General features: G+C 44.7%; 2 protein-coding genes across 2 annotated transcripts; both read right to left on the bottom strand.

Moving 5' to 3' along the window:
- Positions 1 to 1,866: 1,866 nt before the first annotated feature.
- On the bottom strand, positions 1,867 to 3,642 carry LOC125111245 (olfactory receptor 52B2-like). Its single transcript, XM_047753140.1, is given in 2 exon segments — positions 1,867 to 3,541; positions 3,544 to 3,642. Coding segments are annotated over 2 exon segments (945 nt in total). The 5' UTR covers positions 3,575 to 3,642; the 3' UTR covers positions 1,867 to 2,627.
- Positions 3,643 to 10,664: 7,022 nt separating this feature from the next.
- LOC125111140 (olfactory receptor 52B2) lies at positions 10,665 to 12,192 on the bottom strand. The gene has a single exon (XM_047752973.1). It carries the CDS (start codon positions 11,741 to 11,743, stop codon positions 10,775 to 10,777), a length of 969 nt encoding a protein of 322 aa, XP_047608929.1. The 5' UTR covers positions 11,744 to 12,192; the 3' UTR covers positions 10,665 to 10,774.
- Between the last annotated feature and the right edge of the window lie 8,861 nt (positions 12,193 to 21,053).

Raw genomic sequence — 21,053 nt, 5'->3', positions numbered from 1 at the left:
AATTTGCTTCTCATGGTTCAAAAATAATGAAAATCAGACTAATCCAGGATTCCCACTGTGGCGCAATGGGATCGGTGACGTCTCTGCAGCACCAGGACGCAGGTTTGATCCCGTGCCCCACACAGGGGGTTAAAGGATCCAGCATTGCTGCAGCCATGGTGTAGGCTCAGATCTGATCCCTGGCCCGGGAACTCCACGCCGAAAAAGAAAAACAAAATAAGACTAATGCAGTGAATGTATGAATATAACTTCAAATTTTCATTTATTAAACCCAACAAAATTACTTGATATTCACACAGAAAAAAAAAATAACATTGTAGGTTGAATGACTACTGATTTCTCTCCTCCGCGTGTTTTTCCCCCAGATCTAAGACATAACTGACAGGTGACATGCTGAGTTTTAGGTGTTTGGTGTATTGATTTGATGCTCTTGTATATTTCAAAATGATGACACGCGGCCTTGTAACATCTCCATCATATCACATAATTATCTTCTCTTTGGGGGGGATGTGAAGAGTTAAATCTACTCGCTAAGCAACTTTCAACTTTCAGGATAATACAGTATTTTTAGCTGCCATCATCATTACTGAACATTAGATCCCCAGAACTTAATTGTCTTAGGACTGGAAATTTGCATCCTTGGACCAGCATATTTTCACTTCCCCCACGGTCCCCCCAGCCCCTGGTAACGACCATTCTTCCTTTTCTGTGAGCTTGGGGGGGTGGGGTTAGATACCACAAGTGAATGTTCTATACATTATTTGTCTTTCTGATGATTTTCTTTCACTCTCACCCTTCGCATTCCTGCCTCCCTCTTTCACGTATAAAAACCCTTGTTATTGCAGGGACCTCACTCACATAATCCACATATCTGCTCGTTCACAATCTTAATTCCATCTGCAACCTTAATTCCCCTTTACCATGTATTCTAATACACAGGGTCTAGGGATTAGGATGGAGATATCTTCAGAGGGCATATTCTGCCTCCCAGAGAGGGTTTAAAAAAAAAACTCAGAGCCTTCCAGAAATGGAAAAATGACCTGTTTCTAAACACCAAAGAGTAAGACATGATTTTTAAGAGCTTCAAGCAAAAGTTCCCTTAAATACTGTCAGTTAATTAAAGTGCCTACACTGGAGCTGGGGAAGTACCTGGATGGGACTTTGGGGTTCTGTCCCATGGAGAGGACCTGAGTGTGTTCTCTTGGAGCGAAGAAGAGAAAAAAGAAATGTTAAGCCGTCAAGAGCACAGAGGGTGGCAGAGACAAATCGTACTCACTGCGAACCCACGAACACGCCTACATGCCTCACCTCCCCTTGCACTTGAATTGGGGCCTTGCGGAGGCCACATCTTCAACAATGAACGTGTGAGCAAAAGCGACGAGTGACTTCAAGACCAAGGCGGTTCGTCCCCGGAGGGCTTCACCCTCCCTCTCTTTCCCTGCATTGGCCACTCTGAGAAACGCACGGTTGGGACAACTTCACAAGACGACAGGATCTGGCATCCCTGAGTGCCCGCGTGGCAAACAGATCCTGTCAACACATGCTGCACTTTAAATGCGATGGGAATGAATTTGTGTCGTTAGTGGATTGAAATTAAGTAGAACTGAAGCTATCGTGACACAGTCGTGTTTATTTTTGAGATGCCTACTGGACCGATCACTAGAGATGTCAAGAAATAGTTGAATATATGAACATGGATCTCAAGAGAAAAGTCTAGTCTGGAGATAGCCATTTAGAACTCATTTTAATTTAGAAATGGAATTTGAAGCCGCATGACTCTCTCTAGTTAAGTAAAAAAAAAAAAAGAAAAAGAAGAAAACTATGTGTATAGAGAGAGAAGAGGACATAAAATCATAGGGTATTTATTAGCTTACTCTATCTTTTTAACATTCGAATATCTGTGTGCTGCAGCATATTTTCTATCATCTGTGTGATCCCATAACATAGTCTTTGCTCATGTGTCCATCTCAGACAATCAGCTCTCTCAGGGCAATGCCTGTGTCACTTGTTCCCTTTGTTGCGTAAGTCAAGATATCTCTTTTAATATAATCATGGCGATAGTTCCTTACCTATAAAATGTAATCAATGTCCCTTTTAGTCTTTTTCAATACCTTTGTTTTAAAAAGCACTCTTTTATATGCATTACCTAATTTGGTTTGTGTGGCAAAATTGTTGTTTGATGACAACGGTGTTGGAGGTGACGATGGCCTTTGAAGGGAGAGGAGCCTTTGAAAACACTGGAATCTCATAGACATCAAATCTGAAACATCTTCCTCAGGGGAAAAACTTCGGGTTAGAATGACAGCTAACATTGAGAGTCCACTAAATGCTAAGCGATGTACCAAGTTGTTTACAGATTTAATTTGGTTACAAAGCTCTGAGAGCAGAGGTACAATTGGTTCCACTTTATGGGTTAGAACTAAATTTCCAGAAGATAGGAAGCTGCCCAAAGTCAAGCATCTGAAAGTAAGGGATCAGGGTTTGAATGCAGATACATCTTATTCCAAAGGCCATGTGCTTTCTGCAGCAATACACTCTAGTGCCTACACTTGGAAGCTTGGTTGCTGAGTTCTCTTTTTTCCTGCGGCTTTGAAAGCCTGCAAACTATGAAGGAACTATGAGCTTTCTCAAGACATCCCCACGCGAGATAACATGTGAGCCAGACGACCTCTGATTTGCTTGGTCTTGGCTCCATAGATGATGGGATTAAGCATGGGGGGAATTAACACATAGAGATTGGCCAGAAGGATGTGAATATGGTGGGGGATATTCTTGCCGAAGCGATGGGTCAGGAAAGTAAAAAAAGATGGGATGAAAAAGAGGAGAATGACGCCAATGTGGGAACCACAGGTGTTGAGAGCTTTGTGCCGAGCATCCTGGGAAGGAAGTCTGAACACGGCCTGGAGGATCAAAGTGTAGGAAACAGCAATGAATGCAACATCTACCAAGACGGAGGCCATCGGCACCGAGAAGCCATACCAGACATTGACAGTGATGTCAGCACAGGCCAATCTGGCCACCCCGATGTGCTCACAGTACGAGTGGGGGATGATATTGGTCCGACAGTATGGCAGCCTCTTCAGCAGGAATATGATAGGGAAAATGGCCCCAATACCCCGTCCCCAGATGGCCAGGGTCAGTTTCACGATTGTGGAAGGAGTTAAGATGGCTGTGTATCTCAACGGGGCACAGATGGCCGCGTAGCGGTCAAATGCCATGGCCGGCAGGATTCCCGACTCAGCCACAAAGGCAACGTGGATGAAAAACATCTGAGTGATGCAGGCATCAAAGGCGATTTCCCCAGCATGGAACCAGAAGATAGCCAGGGCCTTGGGCACAGTGGTGGTGGACAGCAGGATGTCGGTGCCCGCCAGCATAGGCAGGAAGACATGCATGGGTTCATGAAGGGTGCTTTCACTGAGGACAACAAGGATGAGAGCTCCATTTCCCAGGACTGCGACGATGTACATGAGGCAGAAGGGGATGGAAAGCCAGGTGTGGTAGATCTCCAGTCCCGGGATGCCAAGTAGGACGAACAGGTGGGGTGGAAGATGGTGAGGTTAGCCCCAAACATGATGCCTGTTTTGGAATCTCTCTATGAAGACGACAGAACCTGGGAGTCGGCGAGAAGAACCAGCTATAAGTTTCGCTAAAAGTTGAACATTAGAGAATGGAGTCAATCACGCATGCCTTGACCTAGAGTATGTAATGTTATGCTCTGACATCCTGTGCTAGCATTGCAAACATAAATACTGACATAGGTTCCTGATCGCAACACAGCAATGTCTAGACTCCTGACATAACTCCCCATTCTCACTTACATGGTCCTACTCAGGCTTTGACCATCCTTCACCTGCTCTGTTGCAATAGCTTCACACAGCTAATCGGGTCTCCTCCTCTCCCAGCTTCCCATCCTCAACCTCTCCACAGTCATCGGTGTGTGGCAACCTAGGCGTTATGCTCAAAACAAAACAAACAAATCTTTCTGTGCATCTTCTTACAAGCCTTATATAATGATCTATTGTGTACAAGATAAAGTCCAAATTTCTCAAGGATGCAGAGGGCATGCTTTCTTCTCTAGCTCTAATCCCCGTTAGGCACGCTAACAAAGTAAAATTAGACTACGATTCATTCTCCACACAAAATTTGAGTTTTCCGACCTTCATGACTTTGCTCAAGCTTTTCTCTTAATCTGGACCACACTTTTCCACCTTTAGTGTGTGTTAAACTCCTATTAATATTTCAATTCATAAGTTCAGTATTTATCATCTGGGAAGCCTTCCTCAGGTTCGACTTCTGGTTTTCCAACTTTCTGATTATTGACAATAAGCAAGTTTTTCACAATGCAAAAATTCAGCCTTATCTGTGAAAACGAACTATTCATGTTTATTTTACAAGGTTTAAATTACATACTTTCTGTAAACTACCTAATATAGTGCATGGCATAGAAATACTAAATAAACCCTAGTATTCAGTGAATCAGTACAAATTAATAGAGTCCAGAACTACTATATTTGAAATTTAAAATGTAACAAAGCAGCATTTCAGTTTAGGGGGGAAAGGAAGCCCTGCTCAAGCAATGGCCTTGGGATATGTTATCGTTGTCAGATAATAAAATCAGTTCCCACTTCACTCAGTAAAAAATAGAAACTCCAGATAAATTGAAGATGTATTTTTTTAATTACAAAAATATTAAAACATAAAGTGAGGGTCTTAGGAGAAAACACAGGAAACTATTTGGGGAGTTGGAAAGCGCTTCCTGAGATAAGAAAACCCTACTTCATAAGCAGTAACAGTTGAATGATGTAATGTAGTCAAGGATAAAGAAAAATCCTAGGAGAAAAAATTACAAAGCATGTAATCGACTAAAGGTTAATATCCTTAAATCCTAAAAGTTGGTATAAGTGAATAAGGAAAATTATAAACTGTGCCAAGAATCAAAATAGGCAACTCACACAAGGAAAATAAATGGCCAATATATGTGTGAACAAACGTTCAAAATGTAAAGAAGTGAACATCAGTATCATACTAAATAAAATATGGTAGTTTTCTTATCAATTGGAAAACGTAAAAATAAACAATCAGCTCCCAGTGCTGATGGCACCACGTGAAAGCATATAGATACATCTGTAGGAATATTCATTGCTACATTGTTGCAATAGTAAATGACCGCAACTTCCATATCTGTAAATAAATAAATTATGGTACATATATTACAATGGAACGTCTTGTTTCCATTTTTTTTCAAGGAGTAATGGAGTTCCCTGGTGGCTTTGTCACTGCTGTGGCTCAGTGGCATGGGTTCAACCCATGGCTAGGAACTTCTGCATGCCACAGGTGCAGCCAAAAAAAAAAAGTGTCTTAACCATGGCATATGGTTAAGTGAAAAAGCAAATTCAAGATTAAAAATACATAAGATAATTTCTTTCTATGTGTGTGTTATGACACGCTATAAGTAACAGAAAATCCAACCCTAATTTGACTTGAGCACAAAGGGAAAGGTCTTTGTTTCTGAAACTGAAAATATGTTTCCAGGGTCGGAAGAATTATCTAAAGATGCAAGACTCATCATCCGGATTTCCATTTCTCTCTGACTCTCCGCTCTATCTTCCAGGTGTGGCTCTCAGGCCAAGGTTAAGGTGAGACGAGTGGAGGCACTTGCCTTTTGGGTACATTTAAAAGGACCGAACAGAGTTCCCATCATGGCTCAGCGGTAACGAACCCATCTAGGATCCATGAAGACACGGGTTTGATCCCTGGCCCCACTCAGTGGGTAAAGGATTCAGCCTTGCGGGGAGCAGCGGTATAGGGCTGACTCAGATCCTATGTGGCTGTGGCTGTGGTGTAAGCCGGCAGCTCCAGCTCCAGTTCAACCCCTAGCCTGGGAACCTCCATATGCCACTGGTACAGCCCTAAAAAGACCCCTCCAAAAAAAAAAAGTACCAAAAAACTCAGTAAGCAAGATAAACAATATTTTCATAGAATCCTTTTATAATAAAAATTCTGCACACTATCATGATAGACAAAATATCAAAATTTTAAATAAAGGCAGGATTGACAGTGCTGTACTGACCCACATGGGACTCAAGGCAAAAGGAGAAATAGGAGGCCCTGTGTATCAATGAGCCTTGAACAAGGCAGGGGTTGGGGCGCCCACCTCCAGATAGCAGAAAATCTGTGTATAACTTTATTGGTGGTTCTGCCTCCGTGGATTAAACCAACCAGGGATGGTAGACTACCGCAGTATTTACAAAGGAAAAACATCTGCATAGAAGTGGAACCATGTGGCTCAAATCTTTTTTTTTAAAGGGCCACCTCTACATGTTGGACATGATTTTAATGGTTAAATGTTTCCATAATTTTATTCTGAAAATATTATTTATGTCTTCCATTAAAGCCAGTAAAATTATAGTACTTTCTAATTTTCATATAAACAGTATATTTTAACTTAAACTAAGTTGTGGGTTTTACCGTAGCTACTTTTCTTTTCTTTTTTGTGGGGGTGGGTGTCTTTTTAGGGCCACACCCACCGCATATGAAAGTTTCCAGTCGAGGGGTTGAATCGGAGATCCGATCCGCATCTGCAACCTACACCACAGCCCATGGCAATGCCAGATCCTTAATCCACAGAGCAAGGCCAAGGATGGAACCCGCGTCCTCATGGATCCTAGTTGGGTTCGTTACCCCTACACCTGCTTTTCAGTGTTTCAAAGTTTTTAAATCCCTTTAATATTCTGGGGAAAAGATGAGCCATAGTCCCAGCCCAGAAGAGCAAAACCGTGTGCAGCCGCTCAAGACGCTGTGATGCCCCCCCCGGAGAGTGTGTACTTTTACTCCTTTTCACAGAGGACTCAACAGGATCGTGCCTCAATCCACAGTTCATTGGGTTTATTCCAGAAAAACCTAAAAACCCCAGGAACCAAACGTTTATTCCCTTCCCAAAACTTACCCCAGTTCCAGAGAAAGTCCTTCCCGAACACGTGAAGGAAGGTACCAGAGGCAGAATGAAGAGTGAAACAGGGCAGCCTTTGTGCCTGGTCTGCAGGACTCCCTTGGGGAGGAGAGAGCTTCTGCCTTCATCGGTCTTTAGGGGGCATCTCACCTAATTGCCCAGAAACAGACCCCAGCAGGACCAGTCTCCAGAGATCTCTGACCCAGGAACCAGAGAGCGTGGGCAATCAGTGCCCTCCCGGCAGCAGTCTGTACAAACGGCAGCTGCTAATGATGCTCTGTCTCTGGCCAACATAGGGACACAGAGTGGGCGAGGAGGCATTAGCTGCTGCTGCTCAGACACAGAACATTAAGCCCTGACTATGCTTGCTGGACCTCACAGTATGTAGAAACTTGAGCAATAGAGAAGAAATAGTAAGTCAGAAAGAGCTGAGTGGTGTGTGTGTGTGTGTGTGTCTGTCTGTCTGTCCCCAAATGCTTTTCCGTCATAAAATTAGATAATATCATCAGTGAAGTGTCCAGAGGTCAACCACCTCACCAACATTTTAAACCCTGTGCCAGATGCTGGAACTATACGGGTGACTAAAACACAGTCTCTGCCCTCCGACAACTCAAGTGGTTTCCCAGAGTCATGACTATTTAGCTGAAACCATAAATACCGTTGCTGTGAGGCCCAGAAGACAAGGTGGTCCCCTCGGACAGAGGGGACCTGGCAAAGACATCAAAGAGGAATTGAGGCTGGAACTAGAAAGTCTCATCCTGACAGAGAAAGACGAAGACTATATGCTATCACTCATGTGCGGAGTCTAAAATACGGCACAAACGAACCTGTGTACACAACAGAAACACACTCAAGGACATAGAGAATAAACTTATGGTTGCCAAGGGGGAGGGAAGGGAGTGGGATGGCCCGGGAGTTTGGGGTTAGTAGATGCAAACTACTGGATTTGGGGTGATAAGCAATGAGGCCCCGCTGGATAGCACAGGGAACTGTATCCAATCCCTCGTGATGGAACATGATGGGAAATATTATGAGAAAGAGAGTGTATATACATATATATATGTGTATAAATGGGTCATTCTGCTGCACAGCAGAAATTGACAAAACATCGTGAATCAACTCTAATTAAAATAAAATTTTTTAAAAATGAAAAATAAAAGCAGTTGGCCTCAGGACACGACCGTTTGCCGGCCAGAGGGCCTTGATTACTTATCCCAGCTGAGCGTTGGGTGGCCCGTGTATAAACAGAGAGAGCAACCGTGCTATTTCATGAGGTTGTATGAGCATTAAATGCACTAGTGCAGCAGAGCGCTTAACACGCTTCCTAACGCAGAGTGACCTCTTACTGAACACTAGCTAGTGTCACAGTTATTATTGTCAGCAACGTTATTTTATTATGAAGTCACTACTATGGGGTGGCGTGTTTCGAGACAGTGATAGAAAAGTAAAGCAGGACCAGATCATGACATCAATGTCTAGGTTAGATATTGCTCTGCGGTCCTGTGATTTCCAAACTGATGGAACACGAGGCTATTTTACAGCTGTAAACGGATGTGCTATCAAGAAGTTACGTAAGCACAGATACAAATATCTACGGTCACCTAAGTGTGGGAAATGTCGCAAATTCTCGTCTTCTCTTGGATGGCCATCTATGTGACTCATGGGGTCAGCATTTTTCATGCTTCTTCGACTCTGGAACTTTTAAACCTCCATGATGATATGTGTCATTATTGCTATGGAATATTCTGTGGAAAACCCAAACAAAGACGGCTTGAAAATACTTGACAAAAAGAAGTAGGATTGGCCCTGCCTTTGAGAATGCTTAATGTGGAGGGTTAATTTATAATTTAGGTTATGGTGTAAAAGATTTAAAACATTGAAATTAATTAAGCAGCTTGTGCCATATCTGAGGTGAAAAGATGATAAGGGGTCTAAGTAATGGATAAGGGACAATGTGGAGAAAAAACTAACAATACTAATAGCAGTAATGAAACATTTCTCAGGTGCGATGCACTGAAGATAACAGGGTGAATACAGGGTTTATTTCACTTAATCTTCTCAACAACCCCATGAGGTTCTACTGCTCTCCCATTTTATAGATTAAAAAAAAAAAATTGGGGACTAAAAACGCTGGATAAATTTCACAGGTTCCCATGGCTAGAAAACAATGTGGATAGGACTCAAATCCTGACACAACTCCAAATACCAGCCAGATAACTATTTAGTGCTGTGGTCAATAGCAGTCAATTGTTGGGGAGCAGGCTGGAGAGGAAGGAGCTGAGCAACTCCCCAGGGTTTCCAGCTCAGTGAAATGGACAGGATCAGCCTCACGGGTGTCCCAAGAAAAGGAACAGGGACAGGAGGAAATCCAGCCTGCATGGGAGTCTATATCCTGGAGGAGATAACAAGTTGATAGTTGGACTCGGGCGTCTAAACCTTCGAAGAGAATTCCATGATGGAGAGAGAGAGATGGGGGACCCACGAAGGCAGGTGGTGGTTGAAGAAAGGAGTGTACATGACCTTTTCTGAGAAAACATGAAAGAACAAGGGCCAAAACCATGAACTCCTCCCATCGCAGCACCGCGGAAACAAGCCCAACTAGTACCCATGAGGATTTGGGTTCGATCCCTGGCCTCGCTCAGTGGGTTAAGGATCCTGCATTGCTGAGGCATAGGTCACAGACTCAGCTCGGATCTGGCGTGGCTGTGGCTGTGATGTAGGCTGGCAACGGCAGCTCCGATTCAACCCCCAGCCTGGGAACCTGCATATGCCGTGGGTGTGGCCCTAAAAGGCAAACAACAACAACAACAACAAACCTGTGAACTCTAACTTGGCTAACGTGGCCAGGAAAAAAATGTGCTCTATTTCCTAGTATCGGGGATATAGCCAGAAGCCAGATATCAGAGGAAGAGGACCCTGTGTCCTTCTCCTCTTGGCTTCTCCCTGGTCTTTGAAGTACAGCAAAGACCTGAAAAGGAAGGAATCCGCATGTATGACAAACTGCCTTTGTAGGAAACTGGTTCACCAGTCCCTGGGTTTGTGGACTAATCTGGCTGGTCACCTTAGTGCAAAACAGAGACGCATGTTCTAACTTGAGGAAGGTAATTGTGCTCCTGTTATTGTTCAAACAGTTATTATGTTCCACGCATTCGGGGACACACCGAGGGTACAAATACGAATGACACACAATCTTCTGCTTTCACGTATACAGTCAACGCGGGGTACAAAGAAACAAGCAACCCATTATAACTCGTTTCCTATATTTTGAGATGGGTACAAGATGCAATAGACGTACAGAGATAGAAGCCTGGGATTACCCGAGAAGACCAGAGAAGACATCTCAGGGAAGGCAGTTCTCGAACTGAACTTTAGCAGATGAACAGGCATTTTTCCAGGGGACAGAAGTGGGTGGAGAGCTACGGAGGTTTGTGCAAACAATCAGTGCACATCTGGGGACGAAAAGACTGGAATCCCTTCAGATAGCAAATACAGAATTATGTGCATCCATTTCTGCTCCCCTCACTTCATGTGGCGCTCAGCTCCCCGTGTTTCTGGGGTGTGTGTGCTCTGCTGAGGATGCCGAGTGCTCATATCAGAGGCGTACGCACATACATATTCTTCCTGGGGAGAGACTGTCAGGGGAGAAGAGACCAGAAGAGGAAACAGAAGAAACAGGAGAGGACGACATAGAAGAAGAACCAGAAGAGAAAATGTGGAGGAGGAAGAAGAAGAAGGAAGAGGAAGTGAGGGGAAAAGCTTCTCGGTCTAGGAAATCTCTGTGCTTCACGCCTGCAGCTGGGAGTGGGCCTCCGAGGGGAGCCCTCAGCCCAGCGGGGAAGCACAGCACCAAACCCGGATGCGGAAGAGCCGGCGGGCCACCCCCTCCCGGATCTGCTTCGTCTTCACGCCGTAGACCATGGGGTTGAGCATCGGCGGCAGCACCACGTACAGATTGGCCAGCAGGATGTGGACGTGCCGAGGTACGTTCCGTCCAAAGCGGTGGGTCAGTAACGCGAAGAAGGACGGACCGTAAAACATGAGGATGACGCAGAGGTGGGAACCGCACGTGCTGAGGGCCTTGTGCCGGGCGTCCTGGGAGGGCAAACGAAACACCGCTCGGAGGATCCGGGAGTACGACACCGCGATGAGGATGGCATCGAAGAGGACCATGACGATGGGCACCGAGAAGCCATACCAGATGTTGACGGTGATGTCGGCACAGGCCAAGCGGGCCACGCCGATGTGCTCACAGTAGGAATGGGGGATGAGGTTGGTCCCGCAGAACGGCAGCCGCTTCAGCAAGAAGATCACTGGGAAGATGATGCAGAAACTTCGGGTGACAATGGCCAGACCAATCCTTCCCACCACAGGCCACGTGAGCACGGTGGCATAATGCAGGGGGTTGCAGATGGCCACAAAGCGGTCAAAGGCCATGGCTAATAGGATGGCTGACTCCCCCACAAACATCGTGTGGACAAAGAAAACTTGGGTGACACAGGCCTCGAAGTCAATGGCGTGAGCATGGAACCAGAAGATGGCTAGGGCCTTGGGGACGGTGGTGGTGGACAGCAAGATGTCGGTGGCGGCCAGCATGGAGAGGAAGAAGTACATGGGCTCGTGAAGGCGACGTTCTGTGGTGATGACCGCTACCAGGACGCTGTTGCCCAGGACGGCAGTGACGTACATGAAACAGAGGGGTACCGACAGCCAGAGGTGATAAGCCTCCAACCCAGGGATGCCCAGTAAGACAAAAACCGCAGGGTGGACGAGGGTCAGGTTGGCGTGGGTCATGCTGCCCTTTGGGGTCCCCTCTAGGATGCGTCAGCAGCGGAGGAGTCTGCTGAAAGCGAGAGGAACAGAAGCACCGCTGAGTGTGCCCAGGGATCGCGGAGGACAGCCTGGCTTTCTCAACTGGGCTGCTTGCTCTCCAGGGGAACGTTCTCCCAGAGAGGCTCGCTGGGTGGAGGAGTGACTTCTGACCTTGGGTGTTGACTTGCAGGGAGAGTTTCCATGGCTGTCATGCTTCGGGAGCCAACAGAGCCTTCAGCCTGCCTCCGGGTCCTCTGCTCCCAAACTTGGGCCCCAGCCTGCCTGTCTGACCTTGTTTCTACCATCTCCGGACGAGCAGCTGCCACCTCTTACCCGCTGTTCCTCCTCCTTCCCCTAAGTCATTGCTCCTTCTGGGTTTACCTGAATTTCCCTTCCCCTTCTGCTTACTCAAAATTCAACCTCAAAATACCGTAAAGCACACTGCTTTGCAGTGGCCCCTGCTCACAGCAAAACATCTCCTTCCTGAACACCTAGCTAAACTATGTTGAATTTGATTATAAGTGAATCGCATTGGATTTATCTGGCTAGTACGCTGAAGGTTTCACATGAGATCTGCCTAACGTCTTGGCAATTGTGGAAGTGGAGCACCAAGTGGAAAGCCAGAAGGAGCCTCAGGAATGGATTCTCCCATTCTGGCCCAAGTTCAAATCCCCCCCACCCCACAAAGCTGCGAGGAGTGGGACCGCTGGTGGAATTGAGAGGGACCATATTTATCAGCTTCTCCTCCCTAAACGCTTCCGTAAATGTTATGTCGAGATCTCCTTATCTGGGAGTTCCCATTGTGGATCAGTGGGAATGAATCCGAATGGGAACTACGAGGATGCAGGTTCGATCCCTGGCCTCGCTCTGTGGGTTAAGGATCCGGCGTTGCCGTGAGCTGTGGTGTAGGTCGCAGACGTGGCTCGGATCTGGTGTTGCTGTGACTGTGGCGTAGGCCGGCAGCTGTAGCTCTAATTAGACCCCTAGTCTGGGAAACTCCATATGCTGAGGGTGTGACCCTAAAAAGACAAAAGAAAAGAAAGGAAAGAAAGGAAAGGAAGAAAGGAAGAAAGGAAGGAAGAAAGGAAGGGGGAAAGAGGGAAAGAAGGAAAGAAGGAAAGAAAGAAAGAAAAAAATCTGGCAGAAAAGCCAAAATGCGGGGAAAAGAGACCCTAGAGAGAATAAAACCAGGAAGGTAAAGGAACCAAATAAACTCCAGGTGGCTCCACTGATCTCGTTGTTCAGAGTCCCGGGAAGGAAGACGTCCAAAGGGTCGAAGCCCCGGGTCACGAGTCCATCCTCCAGCCTCGTGCAGATGCGCGTGCCAGGGTGTGATGGGCTGTGGGGAGGGGGCGATGGGACTCCAGATGGGCATGGGGAAGGGACCAGGGCCGGAGTCGGACAAGTAAGGGCCCCAGATGAGCTAGTAAGTTGACATCCTTCCAGCTCGTGTATTTTAAATACTCATCCAGCTTCTATTTAGAGGAGCGGCTGAGCTTTCCTGGGATAAGCACAGAGACAAAGGGCCATTGCCCTGCTTGTGTCCTCAAGCACCAGCCCCAAACTTTTATGAACAAAAGCGCCACCAGAGAACAAATTCATTTACCTTAGAAGGAAATTTACGGGGGGGGGAATATATATATATATATATATTTACAGATTGCAGATAAGTACCATATTGACGCTTAAAAAACATGGGTTTGAACTGTGCAGGTCTTCCTGTACACAGATTTTTTTTTTTTTCAGTGAATACTTACTATAGGGCTAAAAAAAAAGGAAACTTACTGAAAAATTTTCTCACCCCTTCTCCCAAGCCCGTTAGTTATTAGCATACGACTTCTGAGAATAAAAAATACCTGATATATATGTTCTCATAAAAACAACTCCAGTTCTCTGCCTGCAATTCTCCTGGTGCCTTATAACCTGAGCCGTGAGACACCAAAGGCAGGGTGGGGAGAGAGGCGGTGAGGCCTGGCTGGCTGTTGATGAGGTAGGTTCTGGAAAGGGGGTCTGCCTGTGTGAAGAAGGACTTTCATCTCAGTGGCTTGGGGCGGGGGGCGGGGGGGGGGCCTCCGTCTAAGGAGCCCTAGAACCCTGTGAGGGTTCTAGTTTCATTTAGGAAAAAGTCAAGGGTGAGAAGAGAGGGAAGTCCCAGGCACAAGAAGGCACATCCAAAGTCTCACAGAAAGAACCTGTCTGAGTCCCAAGAGAATACTGAGATGAGTGAGAAAAAAAGAGCCAGCACCGTAGAGCTGGAGCCAGGAGCCTGCTGAGTGCGAGAGAAGATGGGGCGGCAGGTGAGCTCCCTGGTCTGGAGCCAGACTTGCAGGGTTAATTTCCCAGCTGGATGGTCTTGGGCAGGTCCCTTTACCCCCGCCTGCCTCCATGTTCTCATTTGTAAAGTGTGGAGAATAATAAATTTATAAGGTAATTAAGAGGATTAAACAAGTCAATTCATACCAAGCGCTCAGGAGAGTAGATGACTCTTAGCTATAAATCAATTTGGCCACCATCCTATTTTTTTCCAATAGGCAAAACACAATCATGAAGTTTAAGGTTCATTAAAATTATTAATGAACTTTACTAATTTAAAGTTCAGCTATAGTAAAGTCTTTTATTCTTCCCCCACAATATGTCCAGAGGAAATTTCTTTGCCAGGACTAAAGGAGAAGCAAAGGACCCAAGGAGAGAAATAGCCTGAAAAGAGATCTCTCAGAACCAAGACCTGAGGGCTTTGGGTGGTACCAGGAAGGCCACCAGTGATGGGCTTAGCTTGGGTCAGAACCACCTGGCAGGCTTCCTTCAAGTGCTTGGAAAAACACTCATCTGCCTTGGCAGAAACAGAGCGAGAGCGTATGGCATCATTGACAGAGTGCCCGAGGACAGGGCAGAGGGGTCCTAGCTTCAGCTCTGGAACCAAGGACAGCCAGGAGTGGGAATCACAGAAGAGTCTGGCGGGCCCAAGGAGGAGGGAGCCTTCTCTTCCCTGCACTCCCCGACCCGACGCTGCTCTCTCTTCTTTTCCCCAGGTCTTCCTTTCTTCCTGAGTCCCACCCAACTCTGTTTGGGGTTCCGCCCTTCCCCTCTCTAGGGGGACATGCAAGGTCCCTTCATTTCTTCATGCATCTTTATTTTGGAAGACTCTCCTATCATCATAACATATTCAAATGCACCCACAAACCACAAGAGATACAACATTTAGATAAACAGGAGCTGAGGCCGTTGCCTTTTGCCGAGTTATATTATCAGGACATTTATTTAAACAAGCATTCATTTTATTTGGCCGCTTTTCTTTCACATGTGTTTCAGATCTCAAATGTCCTTCGTCACTCGAATCTTTAAGATGCACAGTCTGGGAGCTTCTCCTGTGGCTCAGTGGGCTAAGGACCTGGCATTGGCACCACAGCAGCCCCCCAAAAGTGCCCAGACTGAAGCCATGTCCCTAATGGGTAAAACAGCCTGCCCCCCACTTCGGGTTATAAGGGTGGCTTCTGTTTGCAGCACAATATATAGAAGCACTAGTTGTGAGAAGCAAAGTACCGGTTTTGCAGATGGTTTCACTCTTTTAATAAACTGGAACAAATTCAGATTTATAGCTCTAGTAACCTCAGCCTTGCTCATGTCCACTTAAAGCCGGCAGGTAACATGTTTTCATAATCTAAAGCCAGTGCCGTTTATGCTGTAGAAGCACTGAGGTACCATTAATCCACTGACACACCCTTAGGAATGACTCACATTTCTTAGTAAACAAACATCTCAAGAAAAATGTGGATCAACCGTTTGTTTCACTCCCTATAAATGGTTTGAGGATTTTGTCAACATTCGAGCGAGCACATGGTGGTACGTCGGGGGGAACTGTCATCACAATAGTCTTGCGATGCGACGGCAAAAACAGGGAGAACCCCAGTTCCAAGACGCAACCCCTTCTTCTCCCAGACTCTGTATCTGGTCTGCAAAAGGCAGGGTGGGAGACAAAAGGAGGCTCGTTCTGGTCAATACTCACCTGACACCCAGATCCCCAAGAGAACGTTTCCGCAAGAGCCCTCCTCCCTTGGAGATGAGGATGCTCACGGCACTAAGCACGGGGTCCGGCACATCGGTCCCTAGGAAATATCGCAACAAATGAACCATAGAATGTGTCAATCAACCTTTCAGCAATAGCTTTGATTGTGTCTCCAAGGCGGTGATCAAAATTGAGCTCTTTTCGTGCATAGCCTCCACTGAGATCCCCTGTCCCGGTAGAGTCTGATTCTGACGGCTCTATGAACTGCCCTCAAACCTTACATCAAGACGTCTCTCTTCCCACACATTCTCTGGGTGCTTTTCCAGGTCCCTTTCTGCATTTCCACTCTAACCAGGGCTACTTCCTACACTCACTGCATCTCCCCCAGTGCCCACACCCGCACCCACCGCCGTCACTGCCGTGCTCTGTCGTGCTGCAATCCCTCTCTCCTGCTTTTCTTTCTCCCACATACCTGTTTCCTCTCTCCCAGCTTGTCTTTGTCCTTTAGTGATACTCCTAAATACACACACACACACACAAGAGAGAAACACACACGCACAATTCTGCTAATCCCTCCCCCGACCATCAATTCTCTTAAACTTACCTATGACATCACAGTACCAGGTGAGGGATTGAGAAAGTGGCAGAGAACAGCTGAAAATGTTGCTTGTTGAGAGAAGAGGAATGAGGAGCAAAGAGAAAGCTGGAGATTGACCATGTTGGCATGGGGGGTGTCCCTGTTCCTGCTCTGTACAGGGTGCTTATATTTAGAGACTGAGACACCACCTTGTCTTCCTTCTTCGGGAGGCAGGTGTCAGAGTCACCCCTGGGATCCATTCTCCTTTGGTCAGTGAACCAAAGGAGAAGTAGAAACCCTCCCCTAATGCCAAGAGAGACTGTTACTCTGGGGACAAAAATTAGCTCCAGACAAAAAAAAAAATATGCACACAAAGTACTGGAAGACCCAGCTTAAGAGCTGTGATGGAAATCCTGGCAGCAAACTAGTAACATGATAACAGCTAATGTTTGTTGAGCCCTTACTAAACCCATGTCCCTGTGTTATGGTTGAAGATAAATGATCACCTTTGATTCCCAGAACAACCCAGTGACTTAAAGCATAATTTTTATGTCCATTTCACAGATGAGGAAATACAGGCTTGGAGAGACTAAGCAGCTAATAAGGAGGAAAGACAAAAGCTCCCTCAGTGAACATGTCAGAGGGTTCGGATTCAGTCCAGAAACACTGATTAGGGGAACTGAGAAGGAGAATCTTGAAGCCACTCTGCAGGGTCAGCCACTCAAGAGAGAAGGAGTAAATGAAAGGTTGATTAAAAGTGTTACAACATACTCTCCTCTGACATTGCTGGGAGGAGAGTAATTCTTCCCAGCTCATCTTGTAACTTTTGGAGCAAAGAAGTTGCTAGGAACCCAAGGAAGGGAAAAAAAAAAGCCATCAACTCAGTAATTCCAATCCTAGGTATTTACCCAAGAGAAATTAAAAACATAAGTTCACAAAGTCTTATAAAAAAATGTTCATTGCAGGTGTTCCAGTCATGGTTAAGCAGAAATGAATCTGACTAGTATCCATGAAGGTGCAGGTTCAATCCCTGGCCTTGCTCAAAAGGTCAAGGATCCAGCATTTCCATGAGCTGTGGTATAGGCTGCAGATGTGGCTCAGATCGGGTGTTGCTGTAGCTGTGGTGTAGGCTGACAGTTACAGCTCCGATTTGACCCCTAGCCTGGGGACCTCCACATGCCATGGGTGCGGCCCTAAAAAAAACAAAAACAAAAACAAACAAAAACGTTCATAGCAGCTTTACTCACAGTAGCCAAAAAATAGAAATGACGTAAACGTCCATCAAAAGAAGAATGGATATATGTTCACTGCAGCACTATTCACAAGAGCCAAGACAGGAAAAAACCTAAATGTCCATTGATAGATGAATGGATAAAGACGATCCGGTGGAATATTACCCAGCCATAAAAAAGAACAAAATACTGCCACTTACAACAACATGGTTGGAACCAGAGATTATCCTACTAAGTGATGTAAGTCAGACAGAGGAAGACAAATGCCATATGATATCACTTATATGTGGAATCTAAAATATGGCACAAATGAACTTATCTACAAAACAGAAACAGACTCACAGACATAGAGAACAGACCTGTGGCTGCCAAGGGGGAGGGGGGTGGAAGAGGGACGAAGTGGGAGTTTGGGGTTAGTAGACACACACTATTACATATAGAATGGATAAACAACAAGGTCCTACTGTCTAACACAGGAAACTATATTAAATATGCTGTGATTAAGTCATAATGGAAAAGAATATTTTTTAAAGAATGTATATATAATGTATAACTGAATCACTTTGCTGTACAGAAGAAATTAACACAACATTGTAAGTCAACTATACTTGAATAAAAAACAAATAGAAGAGGAATTCCTATTGTGGCTCAGTAGGTTAAGAACCCACTAGTATCGATGAGGATGCAGGTTCGATCCCTGGCCTTGCTCAGTGGGCTGAAGGATCCTGCATTGCTGTGAGCTGCAGCACAGGTCACAATGCAGCTCAGATCTGTCATTGCTGTGGCTGTTGCACAGGCCAGTGGCTATGGCTCTGATTGATCCCTAATGGGAACCTTCATATGCTGCAGGTACAGACAAAAGAGAGAAAGAAAGGAAGGAAGGAAGGGAGAGAAAATTGTGATATATTCATAAAATGGCATACTGTCCAGCAATTAAAATGAACTACTAAAACATGCAACAATGCAGATTAAACTCAAGACCATTATGTTGAGTGAAAGAAGCCAGACAGTATAGGCTACACACTGTGTGATTTCGTTTACATGGGGTTCCATAAAGACAAAAACCAGTCTACAGTGATAACAATGAAAACAGTGACTGCCTCTGAGGTGGGAGGAAGCAGAAGGCAGTTTCTCTGGTGACAATAGTCTATATTCGAGAGGAGCATGGGCTTCATGGGTGTCTACATACGTCAGAAGGATTTTTTTTTTTTTTTGGAGCATCAGGAAGGAAGAAAGAGTAATGAAAGAGGAAGGAATATGGTGAATGCTTCTTCCCATGAGTTTTTTATGTTGCATGCAATGATTAAAGCAAAAGTTATTACACCATCCAATACTCAAGATGATAACATTTTAAAATGGGAAGAATAAAGGGACGCAAATGGCAATAGATGTTGGTGCCAGTGGACCATGAGTCGTATGTGTATATTTTAATGGAATAACCACAAAGACAGCTATACAAAGCCATCCACTCAAAAACTCTATAAATAAATCAAGAAGGAATCCTAAAAATGTTCAAGTAACCCATGGAAAAGCAAGAAAACAGAAAGAGAGGAATAAGATAACAGAACAAACAGGAAATAAATAATAAAATGGTAGGCTTAAGCCCTAAAATATTGATAATTACATGAACTGTAAATGGTCCATAAACACACAAGTTAAAAAACAGAGATCGGAGTGGAGTTTAAAAACACAGTGGAGTTCCCGGTGATGCAATGGGATTGGCGGCGTCCCTGGACACAGGTGTGATCCCAGGCCCAGCACAGTGGGTTAAGGATCCAGCATTGCCACAGCTGTGGTGTAGCTTGCAACTGCGACTCAGTTCTGATACCTGGCCCAGCAACTCCATATGCCACAGGGCAACCAAAAAAAAAAAAAAAGAAAGAAAAAGAAGAGAGAGAGATACTGGCAAAGTGGTTTAAAAAATACACACAACCCAACTACCTGCTGTTTACAAGAAATTCACTTCATATTCAGTGACATAGCTAGGTTACAAATGAAAGGATGAAAAACTATATACCACACAAACATCAAAAAAAACTATATATCACACAAACATCAAAAAAGCCAAGAGTGGCTATATCAATACCAGATAAAAGAAGACTTCAAAGAAAGGAAAATTGCTAGTGACAGAGAGATACATTACTTAATAATAAAAGTATCAATTCACCAGGAAGATAAAATGATAAGTATGTACACACACACACACACACACACAAACACACAAACAACAGAGCCTCAAAACACATTAAGCATAAACTGAAAGGAAAAATAGACAAATCACAAATACAATCAACAGCCCCCTCAGTGTTGAAGTTCTTCCATCTCAGCAACTGATAGAAGCACGAGGCAGAAAAGGAAGAAGGGTATAGAACTGACGGGCAAAATCAACCAACAGGATCTGGTTGACATACACAGAAGACCACCCGACAGTAGCCCCAATGGACAACTACCAAGACAGACTTTATTATGAACCATAAAATAGACCTTAGCAAATTTTTTCCAGTTTTATGGAGAAATAATTGACACACATGACTACAAATTTAAGGCAAACAGCATGATGGTTTGATTTTCATATATTGTGAAATGATTACCACATAGGTTTGACTAACGTCCATCTTCTTATTCAGATATAAAAAGAAGGAACATTTTTTTTTCTCCTTGTTTCGAGAACTCAAGAGTTTACTTGAGTAAAAGTTTTAGTTAAGATTTACTCTCTTCACAGGTTTCCTATATATTATACAGCAATCTGAGCTAGAGCCATCATGTTGTACATTACATTCCTAGCACTCATTTATCTTATAACTCAAAGTTTGTACATTTTGACCACCTTCCTCCAATTTCTCTTCCCCCCACCCTGCACCTCTGGTACCCAACACTCTGATCTCTTTTGCTCTGAGTTGGTGGGGAGAGCTTTCTTGCTTTCTTTTTCTTTCTTTCATTTCTTTCCTTTCTTTTGTTCTTTCTTTAGACTGTGCCATCATCATACAGTATTTGTCCTTCTCTGACCTTTTTCAATTAGCATAATGCCTTTAAAGCCCACCCACGTTGTTACAAATAGTAGGCTTTCCTCATTTTTTATGGCTGAAAAATATCCCATTGTATAATATATCACAACTTCTTTATCCATTTATGAAAAATATATGTCTATCCCAACTTCTTTATTCATCCATCAGTAAACACTTAAGCTATTTCCATGTGTTGGCTATTGCAAATAATGCAGCTATGAACTTGGGAATGCAGGTATCTTTTTGGAGTTAGTGTTTTCGTGTCCTTTGGATAGACAGCGGAGCCTTGAACAATGAAAGGATTAGGGGTGTGCAGACTCCCAACCTTTTGTGGCTTTGATTTGAATTTCCCTAATCAATAGAGATGTTGAGCATCTTTTCATGTATCTGTTAGCCTTCCATATATAGTCTTTGAAGAAATGTCTATTCAGGTCATTTGCCCATTTTTTATATCAGTTATTTGGTTTGATGCTAC

This window comes from Phacochoerus africanus, chromosome 11 (genome assembly GCF_016906955.1).
Source record: "Phacochoerus africanus isolate WHEZ1 chromosome 11, ROS_Pafr_v1, whole genome shotgun sequence".
Lineage (NCBI taxonomy): Eukaryota > Metazoa > Chordata > Mammalia > Artiodactyla > Suidae > Phacochoerus > Phacochoerus africanus.
Note: the sequence above shows the minus strand (reverse complement) of the source record. Positions and strands in the feature narration are given on the sequence as shown.